The sequence below is a fragment of the Ornithodoros turicata genome, chromosome 4 (assembly GCF_037126465.1).
Source record: "Ornithodoros turicata isolate Travis chromosome 4, ASM3712646v1, whole genome shotgun sequence".
NCBI lineage: Eukaryota > Metazoa > Arthropoda > Arachnida > Ixodida > Argasidae > Ornithodoros > Ornithodoros turicata.
Window position 1 is genome coordinate 17,225,134 of NC_088204.1, and position 18,908 is coordinate 17,244,041.

The 18,908-nt window shown below is 45.8% G+C and overlaps 1 protein-coding gene and 1 long non-coding RNA gene across 2 annotated transcripts in view; both read right to left on the reverse strand.

Annotated features, from left to right (window-relative positions):
• Positions 1 to 804: 804 nt before the first annotated feature.
• LOC135392758 (uncharacterized) lies at positions 805 to 2,049 on the reverse strand. The gene is made up of 5 exons (XR_010422212.1): positions 2,000 to 2,049; positions 1,764 to 1,877; positions 1,543 to 1,674; positions 1,416 to 1,472; positions 805 to 1,344 (listed from the first exon to the last, which is right to left on the reverse strand). It is a non-coding gene; the product is annotated as an uncharacterized LOC135392758 (long non-coding RNA).
• Positions 2,050 to 16,870: 14,821 nt separating this feature from the next.
• Positions 16,871 to 18,908, reverse strand: part of LOC135391206 (uncharacterized) — a 179,044-nt gene continuing 177,006 nt past the window's right edge. The window contains exon 14 of the mRNA XM_064621358.1: positions 16,871 to 18,554. Within this exon, the coding sequence (XP_064477428.1) occupies positions 18,334 to 18,554 (221 nt within the window). The 3' untranslated portion in view covers positions 16,871 to 18,333. The remainder of the gene's footprint in view (positions 18,555 to 18,908) is intronic.

Consider the following 18,908-nt stretch of genomic DNA (forward strand, 5'->3'; position numbering starts at 1 on the left):
GTGGGGCTCTTCGTCGGATAAATCATTCTAGGCCAACCAACCTTCAGAACCGTATTGTTTTATCTTCCGATTGGAAGGAAAGTTGATACATGAAAGGGTGTGCACCTCCTTTCTCAGCTTATCGGGAGACAGAGCGATACCATCCGCGATGATGATTGGCATACTGCGTGCTATGCGGTCAAGAGCGCCCCCTGTTAGTGCCTACAAATCCGGGCCCTAGTGACGTCATTCTTGATCCGTCTTGGGAAAAGTTACTTGAAAAAGTAACTGTGTTCCAGTTCCAGTTACTACACGAACAAAGCAGCTCCGCAACTCCAATAGAGCCCATAGTATAGGAAAATTCACACACAACTGGGCACACGACCAATGGGAATGCAGCGATTGCTCCCTCAATCCTCCAATCAGAAGTCTTTCCGTCCGGCTCGCAGCCTGACCGGTTTTGACTCTTGCTGAGGATTGAATACTTTGTACGGACCAGGCCTATCACTCTTTCCACGTGAATCCGGACGTTTGCCAAACGCCTTGTATTTTCGACCTCCCAAGGTGGAAACTGTGCTTTTCCGCTAGTGAAGGCAGGCAACTCAAGTTCTGCACGATGGATCCCCACACTGTCGGCAATTGTGAAACCCCGGTCTGCAAGAACGGAATCGCCGGGAAGCAGGTTATCCAGAACACCACACGATTCTGTTATTTCCTTGTCATTTGTTCGGCCACCCCAACCTTTGGAAACATATGTTACCACTCCCTGAGGACAAATGCCTATAAGATACTTGACTGTGTTGTGATGCTTATAGTGGGACCACATCAATGTCCGTGTTACAAGCGACGATGGCCTATCTATAAACACCTCAAAGCAGTCAAGTATCACAGCGACTTTAAGACCAAAGGCGCTGCGAAATGCCATGGGCATTGTCTTTTGCAGACATTCTCGCGAAGGCCATAAAATTAACCCCTTCAAGCGTACATACATGGCGTCAGTCCACCTGCTCAATATTCTTGATATTGTTGGTTGTGAGACAGAAAACCGATATGCAAGATCCTGCAGTGGGGAGTTGAGTCTAAATCGCATGAGCGTTACAATCATCTCTTGGAACCTAGTAAGAGAGTTGCAGGGTCCGTGCGCTACACTGTCTTCTAAAAAATGGAAAACAGCAAGTAAAATCGCAAAATTTGGTAGACCTGTGTAGAATGTGACCATTCTTTCGTTTGCACGAAAGGTGTCCTCGTCAAGTATGTGCCTGCTTAGCTCTGATCGCAGCCTGTACACTTCTTCATTCTGTCTGTGGTTTTCGGCCTGGAGGTTTGAAATGTCAGACATGGTCAAGGCGGTACCAACAGCGCAACCTAAAGAATAGAAAAGAACAACGTCACCTTAGCATTGCAAATGCTGTAAACCGAGGCGTCCGACAACAAACCTGGTAGTGATTCAGTTTCCTCATGATTGGTAGCATTTTCTTGCACCAGGGCAAGTTCTGTTGATTTAGTAAGGGCACCACCTTTTCAGAAAATATCGCCAATTACTTTTGCATTAACAGTACATACCACCAACTTCTGTGCCTGACATGTCAGGTGCTCCAGTAACACTAGCAGGTGTGTGTCTGTTGCAGACGCAGCAGGGCTTCTGCAGCATCAACCCCCTGCTTCTTCTCCGTTCTTTGTTTCAGCCGTTGATATCTGAAAAGGTGTTCGAGACATCGAAATTTTTTCACACTGTCTGGTGGCATCTGACTGTCTACTAATGCATTTTCAAAGCAAAATCATACCTTTCGAGCCCGCTGGACGTTCGTCTTTCGTAACCAAGAGCTACGGACGGGTGCCCAAACCGGGTGATTAACATCATGCAGCGTGGCTGGCTCGCCTGGAATTTGTAAGCAGTCCTGCCACAAAGCAGATAGAAGGTAACACGAAGGTCCCAGTTAATGATAGGTACCGCTATCTCGGTCCCTCAAAAGTAAGTCGAACACGTGTTCCAAATAACAGCTGCTTTTGTTCCGCTTACCTTGTACAAAGTGCCTCCCACAGACCCTGTAGTGGGAAGCTCCCTGGTTTATGTTCTTCCGATTGATCCGCGCGAACTACTCGTGTCTTCTTCTTCTTTGAAGTTTTTGTACAGGTTTCGTTTCCCGGTCGTCAACAGAAGGGACACGGAAGAAACGTACTTTTTCAAGCGTGTCATTTTCATTCCTTACCCTCTGTCGTTTTCTTGTTTGATTACGTTCGCCGTCGTCACTGCTTGTACGCTTTCTTTTGCGAAAACTGCGGTTGCCGCATAGAAATACGGCGCAGTTCGTCATCTTCCTCGCACGGCCCCGCCATGAAAACAGACAAAAGTGACCACCAGCGGGGCGGGGCTTCTCGGCGTGACGTCATCTCTGTGACGTAGGTGAATACTTCCTATTAGTTACAGGTGCAGTTATTCTGCACAAATAGTAACTATGGTCACCGTGCACTAGCTGGAGGGCGCTGCGTTCGCTTGATCGACAGCGACACCCGTGGCGATTTCGTGCGTAACGGTCTGGTACTGACGCCGAGTCGGCGCCTTCGCGTATGTAGCTTTGGGCTTTGGTGCGTGCGGGTGGTTTCCCGAACTTTATATGTCGACTTTGGGGCTTTGGCCTCATTAACCCGTGAGACTACTTGTAGGGAAGTTTTTGTAGAAAGGGCACCTGCTCTGCAATACGAAACACGTAAAATGTATGCGAGGGGGAAGCTTTTTGCACGTGGAACATTATGTGTCTATGCACAATGTGTGACACAGTGTGTAGCACAGACAAGCGTGTAGTATTTACGTGAAGTTAAGCGCATATTTATCCGGAAGGGACTACCAATTGTTGGCTACAACTCGGAGCCCAGCTACGTCCAGTACCTGCGCTATGAGGATGGAAATCTCGCACTGAAGAATTCGCACGAATAATACAGTCAACAACAAATTGGAATATACATTATGAAGATAGCGGGAAAAAACTTTCTAATGCAAACAACTTGCAAAAAACTTTCTCTTGCATAATCCGTTAACGTAACGATGCACTGTGATTGTAAGTTTCTTAGTCAACTTGTTCCCAATCTTGCATCATTCTACACATATCTCACACAGATGTTGCTCAAGGCAGGGGATGCCCTTTTAGCCATTTGTTGTAGGAAAATTTAATACGACGTGGAACGGTCAGTACATGGACAGCGCCATTTGTGCCTGCATTTGACACACGGTCATAATAATAAAAATCAATCAGTGAATCAAGATTGTTTCAGGATATAAATAAGGCCATTTTTTAAAAGGATATGTAATGATAATAATAACGCTTTATTAGTGCTAATGAACGACCACAGCGGCCTTCCTATAGGCGTACATAGCATCAGACACATTGTCGCAAACAGCAACGTTGAAGCAGCCAGCAATATCAGGCAAAAGAAAAACACGACATAAACTATGCTAAAAAATAAAACAAAACTCGGCAAGAGTTAAGAAGAAATAGATATCTGCTGTTCGACAAACGCATGATTGCTTCTTTTTTCTTTTTCTTTTATTTTTGTTTTTGTTTTGACGAGTAGACGAATCGCAAGATTTGGCAACGATAACAACATCATAGGGGGTGTGATTCCATCTCAACTCAGGCAATGTGGTCCGGGCACCATTAGTAATTTTTATTGAAAAAATATACGTTGTAGCCTGGCTCAGATTGAGAAGGGAACAGCAAGTGTTTTTTCTCTAGTTTCGGTAGTTACTGAGAAAAAAAATCTGGAAGAATATGGCAGGTCGGGGAGCTTTCAAGCATAGCGATTTTCGCGTTCAATATCTGTCCAACAAACGCGTACACGGCTTTGAATTTTTTTCAACGCACTGTCAGCTATGTTGGCTTCTAGTTCTTGGGTTCAGTACTGGTGGGGATTTTGTTATTTTGTAGCTTAAAATACGCAAAGTTGGTGGCGACGACGAAAATCGCTCATATTCTTGCGGCTATTGCGGCACTTGTGTGCATGCCAGTGAAACGAGAAAGGCATCTCTATGTAGCGGAGACTGAGCTCTATTACTATGATCCTTGATGTGAACGGCGCGCTCGGTCCTGCGTTGTCGCGGTCGAGACGCTCACCCCGATGAACTTTTGCGGTGCGCTCGCACATTCGGTGGTGCAATCGTACCGTTTCCTTTCTTTTTTCTTTTCTGCTTTGGGGTGTACCGTCTTTCTTTTTTTGGGGGTAGCAGAATTCGCTTGCGCGAATTCAACCTCCCCTTGTTATTTTACCAACCACTACCACCACCACTGAGCTCTATAATTTGGTATCAAATTTAGGGGTCTAGGCCAGGTTGCTGTCACGCATGGAGGCGTCTACAACACGTGACACTTGAAAAAAATGCGGTTTTTGAGCGCTCATATCTAAAAAACCCCACCTCGAAAATTCTTCAAACTTCGTAGGTACATGCTTCCATATGTGATATTTGAGTGCACAAAAACTCGAAGGTTTTTTCCTTGCACTATAAAATTTAGAGCGCACCAAAATTTCAGTGTTAGACTGTGATGCCTGTAATGGCCATGGAAGCGCTGCGACAAGTTCACTGGTCGATTTTCGAGTTTTTCTTGACGCAGCGGACTGTGGTACATGTAGTCTACCCAGGGAGACGTCCTTCAGTTACAAGGCCGGCGATAGGGGTAGGCGAGTAAGGCGACCGCCTTAGGCCCCGCGCTTGCATAGGCCCCGCGCACGAAGCCCTCAACCAGGGATTACTTTTTTTTAAATATCAAGTATGCACTTAACCGCACGCAAATGAGAGAAGAATGTGTTATGTGCCATTCCGTCATGTCATGAGAAAAAGTCCCACTTTTAAGAAAAATCCGCCAACCCTGCAAGCTATACCGAGGATTTCGCACCATTCTCTCCTGCTGCCATTTCCCGTACTGCTAAAATCTCCCACTGCGAAAATCTTATCATTTCTTATTTTTTCATTACTACTGGTGTGAAACAGGCCCCGCGTTGTGCCTTTGCCTCAGGCCCCGCACACCCCTAGCACCGACCCTGTTCAGTTAGCATACAAGCATAGACAACGATTTCTGTGTTCGTCGGCGAGTACTTTGCCGTGACACGAGCCGCCGCCGCTGCTAATGAACAGCGAGGAGAGTAACAGGATTAACGCCGCCCGCACTGGAGCCGTATCCGGCTTCAGGTACAAAACCCAAGTTAGTTTGTAGTCATTGCGAGAGTGAGTGGTTCCTCTATAGCTGTTGCCAGTAGAGCTTTAGTTTATATCAGATGTGTTTTGACACTGTTTCGACTCGCTGTCGCTTTGCCGTCTGTATCTTCGCCATAAACATGAAATTAAGTAGCGGCTGTGTCTACTGCACGAACTACATGAACAGGCACAGACAGAAGATGAATTTTCAAAGGAACTTCGCCCGTGAATCTCCGCTAGACGATGCGTTAATGACAAACGTTCTGACGCCTTAACAGTATTGTGACGTGCGCCAGTCTGATTATCTTTGCCACAACTGCTAATGTAATCAATCATAATTAAATAAATAGTGACTCATCCTTACCGGCATGGTTTAGAGTGCTGGATGTAAACATCGAATTATTATGCACGTACCGGGCAAGCAGTGGCACATACACTCAATCTACATTTCTCTGTAGTGTCCTTGTGAAACCGTCGTGCTGCTTTCGACGTCCTGGGAGAATATTCGACTCCTTGGGTTCTCAAATAGCAGCACGAACAGCACGGGCGGCTTTCACAAGAAAAACGTGACTATCGACCACTTAACTTCTCGCAGCGCTTCCATGGTCATTACACCCACCACAGTCGGACACTGACACTTTGGCACACTCTAACTTTTATTGTGCAAGGAAAAAACCTTAAACTTTCTGTGCACTCAAACGTCATGTACGGAAGCATGTGCCTAAGAAGTTTGAAGAATTGTTTGAGGTGGGGTTTTTTAGATATGAGCGCTCAAAAACTGCATTTTTTCGAATGCCACTTGTTGCAGACGCCTCATTGCGTGACACCAACCTGGCCTAGACTCCTAAATTTAATATCAAATTATAGAGCTCAGTCTCCGCTAGATGCAGATGCCTTTCTCGATTCACTGGCGTGTTCACAAGTGCCGCAATAACCGCAAGAATGTGAGCGATTTTCATCGTCGCCACCAACTTTGCGTATTTTTAGCTGCAAAATAACAAAATCCCCGCCGGAACCGAACCCAACCACTAGAAGCCAACATAGCTGACAGTGCGTGGAAAAAAATTCGAAGCCGTGAACGCGTTCGTTGGACAGATATTGAACGCCAAAATCGCTATGCCTGAAAGCGCGCCAGACCTGCCATATTCTTTCGGATTTTTTTTTTTTTTTCTCGGGAACTACGAAGTCTAGCGAAAAAATACTTGCTGTCCCATTCTCAGTCTGAGTCCAGATTACAACATATATTTTTTCAATAAAAATCACTCATGGTATCCCGGGGAGGACAAATACTCATTGTGGCTCGGGGAGGACAAATCACTCATGGTGGCTCGGGGAGGACAAATACTTCCCATAATGTTATAATTCCCATAAATATTCCCCTGTGTTCGCATGCACACTGTATATTGAAGGAAGACCAGGCTTCCAAAAGCCAGTCTCTGCCGACACGCCGCAAAATTAGGGTCCGAGTGAAAGGGATAAATACTGTGTGGCATATAGCAGACTTTATTTTAAGCCAAGCTCCACTATATTCATTGGTCATTGTATTTCGCAATTGTTTCGCGCAAGCTGCTGTGCTATAAGTCCGCATCGTGATGCTCAGAGACTGGTGATGCTCAACTGGTCACTGACAAATATACTAAATGCACGAAATAAGTTAGAAACAACGGATTGAGCAGGAAGTTGGAGGGATTGCCGTGAAAGCGCTCTCTGAAATACGTGACCGGCGGGACGATACAGCGAGAAGGACGAAAACTTTACGGCGAGTTGCCTCTCTTTCACACTAACTTTGTTGTCGTGGCAGATTACCACATAGATTTAGTTTCAATTTTATCTTCTCCTTTGACTTTCTATGTAGGCAGCTTCAAATTAATCGCTCTTTTCGAACGGCAAAACTAGCACAGCACTGCTAGACGTTGCTAGCTGGTACCAGTGCATTACGCCACGTTTCCCCTCGAGGGGCCGCTGCCACGGGCCAAGGGCCACCTCCGAATGTATGGACGCGCGACGCGAGTGTTTCTGAGTCGCGATAATAGCAGCACCCTTTTCACATTACCATTGTTTTAGAGCTACGGACAGCATGAGCCACGAATAACATGCGGCAGGGAGAAAATGCGAACGCTTTCCGGAATATTGCGAAAAACTATTATTCTGAAAGTAACTACAATCAACCCTCGTTTTATGAACCCTCGGTTTACGAATTCCCTCAGTTTATGAACGACCTGATAAGGAACCAAACTTTTTCCATGCATTTCTCCCTCGGTTTACGAACCCTCAATATCCGAAATGTTCAACGGATTTTCAGGAAATGAACCGCAAAAACGCATGTGTTCTGACCTCGATTTATGAACGGGGACGGCAGAGCCGTCCAGAGGTTGACGCACGAGAAAGTACTTGGATGGCGTCAATAAAGCTGAACAAAAATGAAGGTCAAGCACCCGTGCAGTGTGGTCCCAGAGCCACAAGAATTAGAGAGTGAGAACAGAAGAGTGCATTGCCTGTGCTGACGGTGAACGCGTATGTAAGCCGCTTGATGATGGTGCTTTAGTGCAGTTGTCAAATGATGGCGCCGAGGGTGGTCATAGTGATATAATGCAGATAACTAGCACGGCTGTTCTGAACTTGTGATAGCTTGCTCAGCATGGAATCACATCCACAGTGCGATACGGTACTTCGAGGGTCAGGCGGACGGGGTGTAGGACAAAATGTCCCCGGACAAAATGTCCCCGGACGAAATGTCCCCGGACAAAATGTCCCCGGGCGAAACGTCCCCGGACAAAATGTCCCCCGAAAAGGCCCCGGACAAAATGTCCCCAGCTGCCCTCACTCAGCCGTCTGCCAGTCCTCAACTGCGTTCTTGTTCGGCGGATTAAAAAATCAAATTATTCAGATTTTTTTAATTCAAATATGATGAATATTGATTAAATCACTGAGTTGATTTTTGTCTTCTAAGACAGGTCTTCACCTCATGGCTTCCGTGTGCCACCTCGTAGTAGCGAAATCACTTTTTGAGCACATACAAAGAAGGGCGTCTAGACTTCTAACAGTGCGGCTAACAGTTACTAGCTAATGCAAATGGAGATCTATTTGAAAACTATATATTATGAATTACACCGAATAGTAATAGGAAAAAGAAATAACTGGAAAAGTTCTACGCTCGTGGAATGACCACCCGCCATGTGTAACCAAATTGTTTGCCAGTGTGCCGGAGAGCCACTGAAGGGGTCACGTGACGCTGTTTGCGCTAAAAGTCACTGAAGTATAATATATTTCAGGCTGTGGTTCATTTCCAGGCTCAGTCTCATCCTCCCCAGCGTCTCCAGTTTTATGTTACTACAGTCAACCCTCAATTTATGAACACCCTCGGCTCCCGGAAAAATCGTTCATAAATCGAGGGATTTATAAATCGAAAATTCTGTTAAGTCAGTACTATCGGGTGACGAAACAGTATTTGCGAGTTGGGATTGTGTTTATAATGCAATGTATTGTGTAATTTTGCTTTCGACCAGGCCTTCTGATATACACTTGGTCGACCCTAATGCGTCCCCGGAAAACCCGTTTGTTGTTCGGATTTCGAGGGGTTAAAAACCGAGGGTGCAATACCTGGAAAAAGATTCGTCCGTTCCGGCAATATTCATAAGACCTTGATGTCACCTTGATGTCATAAGACCACGGAATAATCCCTTTGAACATTTCTGTTGACCTCGGAACCATCCGTTCATAAATTAAGGGCAAACACGCTGGGCAACTCCTAGTTGGTTCCCGGAAATTCCATTCATTATTCGGATATCGAGGTTCATAAAACGAGGGGAAAATGCATGTAAAAAGTTTGGTTCCTCGTGCTCCTGTTCATAAAACGAGGGAATTCATAAATCGAAGGTTCATAAATCGAGGGTTGACTGTATTCGAATTCAAACATAACATAAGGGAGGGAGTTGCCTCAGGACAGAAGCCGCCGATATTTCGAAATATCGGCGGCTTCTGTCCTGAGGCAACTCCCTTCCTACATCTCTACCGGTTCGCTGGATTTCTACCCATCTATATAACATAAGGGAGGTGATTTAAATCTTGATTAATATTCATGACTTAAATCGCGATTAAAATCGGTTATTTAAATCTGGCTGATTTAAATCAATCAACCCTGCACATGATAGCATGAAAAACATTTGTCACATTTGAGGTACCAACGGCTGTGCAACCGGACGGCATCTGGGGACATTTTGTCCGGGGACATTTTCGGGGACATTTCGGCCGGGGACCATTTGTCCGGGGACATTTCGTCCGGGGACGTTTCGTCCGGGGACATTTTGTCCCGGGAAGTTTTGTCCGGATCCCGGCGGACGAGTCAAGTGCCAGACTTCTATATAGTCTCTTCTCAGCACGATAAATGCAGCAGAATGTATGAGGCAGAGAGCGATTACGGAGTATTTTCAAAAATATAAACGTAATCTAATGCATTTCCTCTCGTGTTTCAGCACATTTCTCTTCCGGGCACCTTGTACCTCGATTTACGAATCCCTCGAGTGATGAACGATTTCTCGAGAAACGAAGGGTGTTCATAAATCGAGGGTTCACTGTATATAGTTATTGAAAAATGTGCCTATAGTTGCGGCAGAAAGTTCCTTTCCTAAGAAGAGCAATTAGCCACAGTTACTATAGTTACTCTTCCTGTAACTATAGTTACGTCTAACTAAGTTGCTTCCCAAGACTGTTCGGGATGATGGTTGGCTCTAGAAGCGTGCTTTGCGGTGAAGATGCGTTTTATCCGTGTGTAATCGAGAACCCCGAGCGTTTGCTCGACTTTCGTCTAGGTCGCAATTGTTGCGGTGAATCACCTCATGCCATCGTCATTCAAGTAGTAGTTGTTGTTGTTGTCGTCTAGGTCCGTACAAAACCTATGAGAAGAACGTTCCAGGACAGTTAGTGTAAGTCGGAGAGTACAGGAAGGCAAGGTAAACAGTTTAATCAAATTGCCCACACAAACATGGCCAAAAGTGAGTCTCCCTATATGTTCCGCGTAGGCTTTTTTCGTCGGCGGTTTATTTTCTTTCTGTTCTTCCTTTTTCTTTTTTTTATAAATGAGTGGTCCCGTATAAAACACTTCCTGTGGAATTGTTTCGCGCCTGCGTTTACGACCAAGCGTGGAATGAGCCTTCAGTAATTAAGCCGACGGTCGATCGCTGCTGGCCTTGGAAGCGCCACTTCTTTCCTATATACTTCTTTCAGCATTGCTGCCTAAATGTGCTCCGTGCAATTAACCGTGATGGACTCATTCTGCACGAGTGCTTAATTAAAAAGAGAGAAAAAAAAAGGAAGCTGGAAGAAACTTTTACGCAAGTCACTCAATTACGTAACATAGTGTTGTGCGCATCCTAGAAGCATTAAAGCTTGTTGGAGGGCTAAGAAAGTTTAAACATTATGTAATGTTTAAACTTTCTTAGCCTTCCAACAAGCTTTAACGGGAAACTGTCTGACGCAGTTCCCTTCTCTTTTTGCACCTTGTGCCTAGGTTGAAGCCCAGAGCTGATTATTGGACTCCGGTTCATTTTGATGCGGCGTGATTCGGTTCACCGTACCTGTTATTCGTACTTCAGAATAGTTCGATGTTGGACAGAAACGTAAGCTGCAGAGGTTCAAAAGACAACTAGGTCGCGGATACAACACCAGTGATGAACTGCGAGGTACATTACATGGTCTACTATCTACACACACACGCACACACACATAAATGGGATGTGGTTTGTCATTCTCCGCCGTTATGGCGGCGGTACATTGACCCATTGCGCTCGTGGAAGGGATGAGAAAGTGATGATGATGGAAAGGTGTCCTATTAGAGTTCGTCCATTAGTCCAGTGTTGGAGAGGAACTCAGCAACAGCTCATAGGCCTTACATCAGATGTGAGGGGTCCGACCATGGCCCGAGAATTTTGGCTAAGTCGAACTGGCGTTGATCGACGCGTTCGAGAGCAGTTTCCATGAGGGCGCGCTCGCGATCGTACTGTCCGCAGACCAGGTGGACGTGATGGAGGTCACCGCGCACACCACACGTGGAACGGAGGCTGGACTCGCCAACACCGAGGAGGTGTTTGAAAGCCGGTGTAAAGGCCACATTAAGTCTCATGCGGTGGAAGACTGTGGTAAAGGAATGCGGCATTCGGCGGGGGAGAGTAGGGGACTACTACCATGTACAGATATGTGCACAATGCTTAAATACATTCAATGCTTAAGATGAGCTATGTACACTATAATATGTATAACGTTTTGAACTATCAAGTCATGGATAGTGCCAGCACCTAAACAGTATTACTCCGATATTGCGCCCTTGTCTTGTCAACATACCCAGGTCCCATCCCGAAAGACCCAGACCAATATTTCACTCTTGCAACAATCTCTCTTACGTTTTCTCCCATGTACTCTCACATTCACACACAGCCTCAGCTGGTTCCTGTTCTTGAGAGCTCTGCCCAGAAGTGAGAGACGAAGCCACCTCACGGGGTGACGTTTTTCTTCTTTCTTAAAGGGGCACTAAAATGCAAAAACAACTTGCTGTCAAATGGAAGTCCGTGTTTCAGTTAGTGTAATGCAAGCAAATTTAGTTCACACAGCGCTACCGTTTAGAAGAACAGCGCAATGAAAACAGAACCAACCGTCTTTTGCGGCAACGAATGGGATCCCCAAGAGGCAAAGAATGGCGGCTTCCAATGAGACAGCAGGAGAAGCGCGCGCGCGTATACCTATTGTGGGCGTGTGGATTTGGGACGGGTCCGATCATACACTCTAAATCTTTTCACACCTTTAAATGTGTAATAACGTGCATGGCGCACGCCTTTTTAGGTGTAATTTTGGTAACATCATAATGGAGCACGGTTTCCCACAAATTTTCTTCTACTCGAGTGTTGTCTGTCCTCCAAAAATTCAGTCTTGCAACATCTCAGCATTGTTCAACAGTACTGTAGACACTTGCGCGTGCTCGATTATCGATAGCGATGCATATATGCATTAGCTCGTACCTACGATATGCAAGACATAATGAAAGCAAGATTTGCATTGACACTTGATCTTTAGTAAGGCTTTCCAAATTTTGTAAAATATCATCATGGAGATGCAATGTTACGCAACCAGGTTGAATGTGCATAGCGCACACCTTTAAAGGTGTGAAAAAGTTTACAGTGTAATGTTCCGAATATGCACGGCAACTTGTTTTTGCATTTTAGTGCCCCTTTAATACTTTCTTCTCGTCGAGTACGCCTTTTCCCTATTTTTTTTTATTCAGGATTTGTCCCGCTCGGCGTCGTGTCCGTCCGTAACGCTGACATCTCATCACCCCAATATCACTCTCTGCAGGACGACGCCATGGTTGTGGGTTCTGCAGCTGGTGGTTTGCTTCCCAATCCATTCTCCTATAAACCGTAAATCGTTCTCCTATACAAACAACGCTTCATTTCATTGAAGATGAGATGGGCAGCCCAAAGGTTTCATTGCGAAGCGCGACGTTTTATTATCTATACCATACCCAACTGCACGCGCACTCTAAGGAAAAAAAACGGCGTTGACGTGGACAATAAAAAGAGTAAATAAAGAGTAAAAGAGTAAATAAGAGTAAATGGAGTGTAACTATGACTTTTGCGCTCTTTCTATACTCTGTCCATCTTTACTCTGATCACCCCTCCTTACTCTTCTGATGCTCTCTTTACCCTGCTATGACGACTATGACGTTGCCATACCACGCTGAATACGCAGGCTCTCGTCTGTCGACAACCTGTACTGTAAAATCGCGGCTTGTGAGTGATCGCCAAAGTATGTGCGTGTTAGTGAGCCACCCTTTGCCAATCGAAGTCTCAACGTCTGTACACCCGTCCATATTGCCCCTGTCAGTGTGTATACATCAGGGGCGACGTCATGCACAGGGCCTGAACGTTAAAGGGACACTCTTCATCAGTAAACATAAAGCAGTAACGAAGTAACGTGAGTGAAGGACAGTAACATAATTTTACCCCGCATCCACGCGGAGTAATTTTTATTCCCTTGTGGGGTTAAGTTACACCCCTGTGCGACAGTGAGACAGTTTTCGAAAAAAGGAGTGAACATTACGCTAAAAAAGAGTGATCTCAGTCTTGTTCTCCGAGTGATCTCAGTGACAGATATTTTGCCCTGCATAAGAGTTGGGTATACTCCATTTTTCCTTACTGTGCGTTTAACCTCTTCATTGCAACTACAAATGCCCTGTACTCCCATGCACTTCGTGGAGGGGCCAGGGAGTGAGACAGATAAGTGAGAGAAAGAAATGGAAAGGTAAAGCCGCGCCGGTGCAGTCAGCTGCTCCAGAGCATTGGTATGTGTTCGAGAACAAGACACGTTGGTTGATAATCGTTTCCTTACCTCAGCGTATTCTCAACGACTCCCTGTGTACACTGATGGATCAGTGTCTCAAGGCGGATCTACTGCAGCCTTTTATATGCCACATGAAAACCTTGAAGTGGCGCACAAGCTCCCCTACGAAACGTCATCTACTGAGTCGTGATTTTGATGAGCACTCCGAGCTCTCCGAGCACTCCGTGATTTTAATCACTCCGAGCACTCGTGATTTTGATGAGCACTCCGAGCGCTCCGAGCTCCTCGCCATACTGACCGCCTTGAACCACATAGCGGTATCACCGCCTGGCGCTTGGGTTGTGTTCTCGGACAGTAAGGTGGCGCTAGAAGTTCTATCAAATTATTGTTCCAGAACAATCGGCGGCATACACACCATGATAGTCGCAATATACAACTGACTTCTATCCTTTGGTCATAGCCTGTATTTTTCATGGATACCCAGTCACACCGGCCTGCACGGAAACACCCGCGCAGACGCCTTAGCACGTCCTGCACATGGGGACGGCACCTCCAATAACTGCCTTCTACCACTTTCAACCTCATCGTGTCGGTTACAGATACAGCGACTCCGTCATAACGGCACTCGGCAGTTTCAAAAGGACGCTGTCCGACTGAACGACCGTCTCCGGTCTATCGACCCGTCGATGGATTTCGTTGCCACACACCACTGCTCGCGTCAAGAAACGTCCATTCTACACCGACTACGCCTTAATGCCGCCAGGACACCTCTACTTCTCTGTAAAATGGGTCTTCTCCAGTCGCCCAAATGCCCCACTTGCGCTGTTGAAGCTGATGTTCCACACCTTCTCCTCGACTGTCACAGATTGGACACCCCTCGAGCCACGCTGAGACGACGCCTACTCCAGCTGCGGTGCACGGACTTTTCTCTGGCCACTCTGCTCGGCCCAGTACGAGATCACACACAGCGGTCTGTGATCAAAGCAGTTCTGACTTTCTTGGGGGATTCAGGTCTTATTAACAGCCTGTGAACTCAGTCGTGCAATCTCATTCTTCTGTGCCCCACTCTCACCCTCAATGCATTAACCTCATGCTTTCCTTTTAAAGTCATCTTCTATGATCCATCTCGTCATTCTTTCACTGTTTGTTAGTCATCTTTGTTTTGTCATCTTTGTCTTTGTCTGTAATCTACCTCATCCTTATTTCATCATTTGTTAGTTTATCCTTTATTTCCTAATTCTTTTTCTTTTTGTTTTTTTATTAATTTTCTTTGTTTATTTATTTTATTATTCCTCCCTATTTCTTTCTCTCTTTAATTCTTTTATTTTCCTTTTATTTATTTATTATTTCTTAATTTTATTTATTTATTTATTTCTGGAATAGCAAGCCGACGTCTCGTTTGGCTGACCTTTCCCCTGTTTTTTTTTCGTCTAATCAATATATCCCCCCTCCCGTTTCCTTTATACCTGCAAAGGCTCCGATTGTTGCCCTTATCCACCCTCTTCCTCGCGGTCTTCGCGAAAATTACTGCATTTACAGTGTGCACATGGTACGTTCCCCAGACGGACGTTGGATATGGTATTTGGGATAAATGCTCATCCCACATTTGTGAGTACCACAAACACTCGCAAAAGTATGGGCTCTGGAAGTTATGGTCGTCAGTGTGTTGGTCATCGTTGGTTGTCTGAAGTGTTATGATTGTTAGTAACTAACATGTACAAATTGCTTTGTACAACATGTACGCATAATATGCTCAAAAACAACAGCTACAGGTATGACGATGACACGAGTTATTTGAGCGCGGGAATTACCAGTTTCAGGGAACGGTACTTACCTGATAGGGAAGCTGGAATTATACTTCGACCCGCGTCAATCCTTACCACTTGTGGCTGCCTCATCCAACGTGCCGCTTCATCCAACTTCGTGCCACCTCATCCACCGTGCCATGTCATCCATCACGTCGTTTTGTCCACCGAGCTGCCTCATCCATTTTGAGCTGATTAGACGACATGCCAGGTCATCCACCGTGCCACCTCATCCTCCGTGCAAGGTCATCCATCGTGCCATGTCATCCAACGGGCTGGATCATCCACAGACCGTCCCACCTCAGCCACCATGCCATGTCATCTATCGACCTTGGTCAACTTACGAACTTGCTTTTGTTTTTTGCTCTTGTGAGGTAAGTGACCGTTAGCTCCGCTGACGAACACTTGCCGTGAAGGACAGCGCCAAAACATTGGTCATAATTCTCTTTATTCTGTAAATAATATTTTGGGCTGTGAAAATAACGGCCAGTCCCTGAGCAGGATATTAAAGTGTGCGTACGATCAGTGAACGGGTACAGTATGCGCCTCATGTTGCAACATTGCAACTGTACAATGTTGTACATTGGAATGCAGATCTGTAGCACGCAGTGTTGCTGCGAACCACTGCTGCGCCAGACGAACTCTCCCAATTGCACAACTTGTTGCGTGGAAGCCGACATTGAGCACTACCTATTATCCTGCAACCGGTACCGCTCACAAAGACTCATCCTCCAACGCCACTTGCGACAACTTGGCTGCCCTACGTCACTATGGCCTCCCTGCTCGGCCGGGTCCTGCACTACCAAGGGGCGGTTACGTCTACCCTCTTGAGCTTTCTTCGTGCCACCGGACTCTCGACCAGCCTCTAAGGCCCCTTTTCTGTGTGTGTACGTTCTTTATTTTTATTTTTCTTGAATGAATAGCTAGTCGGTCTACGCCTGACTAACCTTTCCTCCCTTTCTATTTTTTTTTCTAATAAACATATCCCCCCCCCCCACCCCCACTGCTGTGTCGGCAACAGCAACAACAAAATTACATTTCTGTTATTTGAGAATCGTAAGGGTGTGCTTACTTTTAACCCATGGCAATCTGCTCAAAATGAGCTTTCCTGAACCGGTTCGAGCCGATTTTTTGCGCTGCTGCGGAGCTGAACCCGAACCGAACCTTTTCTCCTTTGCATTTTAATAAACATATGCACCTCCTCTCATCCAGTCGACCGCACGTGGTGTAGTACGATATGTTCCCATTAGATCATATTGCGGTGACACAAGAGCTGCAAAGCTCTTACAAAAGTTGTAATCGAGGCTGAAGGAGCTCAAGCAGACCGGTAGACATCGAGAACTTGCGAAATGATTGCAGACATTGACGGGGCTGCGCAGGGTCAGAGCAGGGCCCTAAAACTGCGGCAGGGTTGAGCGTCTCGCTATTGATGCATTGATTGATTCGTTTACGTGCTGGTCACTTACATCGAAGCAAGGGACAGCTGTTAGTTCTCACAAACAATCGCTGACCCTTCTGACAGGTCCCAGGCGCCAATGCGAACTGGGTATAAAAGAGCCAGGGAGGGTTGACTGTTATTCGAGTTTATTGCGTTTCGTCTTCGTTACAAAATAGTGATCGGAAACAGGAAACAACAAGACAATAGAAAATAGAGATAAGACTAGAGCACTACACAACGAAATCCTATACTCTCCGCTCATACACAACACCCTAGAGGACGTCTGCTTGCCTTCAGTACAGCAGAAAGCAAGCGAAGCACAAAATTCAGCATGGAACTTGTACTTTACATGGCGGTGGTAAACAAAAAAAAAAGCCTTTTATCGAGCATAAATAACATGAAGGTACAACGCAGACAATACAGAAAGACCGTCAAGATGTCCCTGTAGCATCGCTGACAATACAGGCGTGAGAAAAACCTTTCTGCCCAAAGTAGCTAAAGAGGGAAAAGTACAAAAAATAGAGCACGCTAGACACATTCCCGAGGCTTTGAACACTAAGAAATAATACGCAAACATATCACGTGAAAGAAAAAAAAAACAAAAAAAAAACGAAGGGACCAGTAAACTCCTACCTGGTCGTCTCAACAGAAAAACACCGGTTAAAGAAATTGGAATGTGAGCCAAACACAATTTGTTAAACCGATGCGTGATCTGCCAGTATGTTGACAACGCACTTTTCCTTTATTTTTTATACACGGGATTGAGCAACAACTTCTCACCCAAATCCTACTGGGCAAACGTAAAACCTACAAGGAAGTGCGACGAGGCAGCATCTCGTAGACGAAAACTCGACGCCCCCTTTTTCTTTCCATGATTGACAGTTTCCCACCATTTTCGCTGCAAGTCAAAACCATCAACGCATAACGCAGTTTACAGTCTGTATAGTGGGTTCATCAAGCTGAAAAATGTCGCTGGGGATCTCCTACCAACTGCTGCTTCGGCCGCATCGACAGTAAGGAAACAAAGGGGGAAAGTGGGGTTTGAAAGTAGGAATGAGATCAGAGAAAATAGTCAAGCCTCAACCAGATTTACCTATCATGTCGATGTGCCGAAGCTGCAGGTTGCGCTGTGTGTGTGTGACACGAGTTGTTGCTTTGCTCAAGAAGGGTTGCACTTATCCTTCAGTAAATGCAGGCATCGGCTTTCCTGAACTTCTAAGGGGCGATTTACCTCTCGCGACTTCTAGACTTATGAAATTCCCGCAAAGCTTAGATAAGTCGAATCTGTACCTGCTTTCTCTTCCCACTCGTAAATATTCCATCATTTTTAACATTTTCAGGGAATACTCTTAGCGCATCATAAAAAAACTATTTTGATTAACGCGTATGGTTGATAACACGCTCACCGCTGCCCAATAGACACAGCTAGTGGATCACGCCTTCCCACTAGCTTAGGCCCAGTGAGACACAACAAGTTGACAAGGTTTGAATTTACAAAGGCATTTTCCGTCCCGGTTTCGACTTATGCTTCCTTACGATGTTCGATACCGAAACTAACGCAATGGACGCTCGAAAAGAAATTGCTGCTCTGGTTGCTGCTACGTCCTGAGAAAGAGTTCCGACTTGCTGGACACAGAGGCTCGGCTGCTCGAGTGCATTGTTGCCAGGCGTTTCCTAGTAAGTCGCCACTTTCGGTTGACGAACAGCAACAGGCAACAGGCGCTGAAGATGACGAGCTGTACGACGCCAATCAAGGTTGCCAGAGTGTAAACCACAGGCCTGGTGAGGCATATGCCGCTTGAGGTGCTCGCTGTTTCATCTGTAATCACGCAAATAGAGAGAGGTCAACATGGAGTTCCTGGCTGCGTTTATCTTGCAGTTTCAATGTGTGTTTTGCTTTGTTTTGTTTTTGTTTTTTTAGCACAAGCGATTAAGCAACCGACGTATTAACACCAAGCGCGTTGGCAACTTCTCATGATTTTGACGTGCCAACCCTGGTACTAACCTAGTGCAGTGAACTAAAAAGCTGCCCTGACAATCTACTTGCGAACCACCCGTATGCTCTTGTCCTTTCATCACAGTGCATTTGAGAGTGGGCCTATAGACACTGCACTGCCTAGCCAACTGTCATGTGTGTTTCTTGTCATTTACCGGCTATGACAAGAGCCTATCT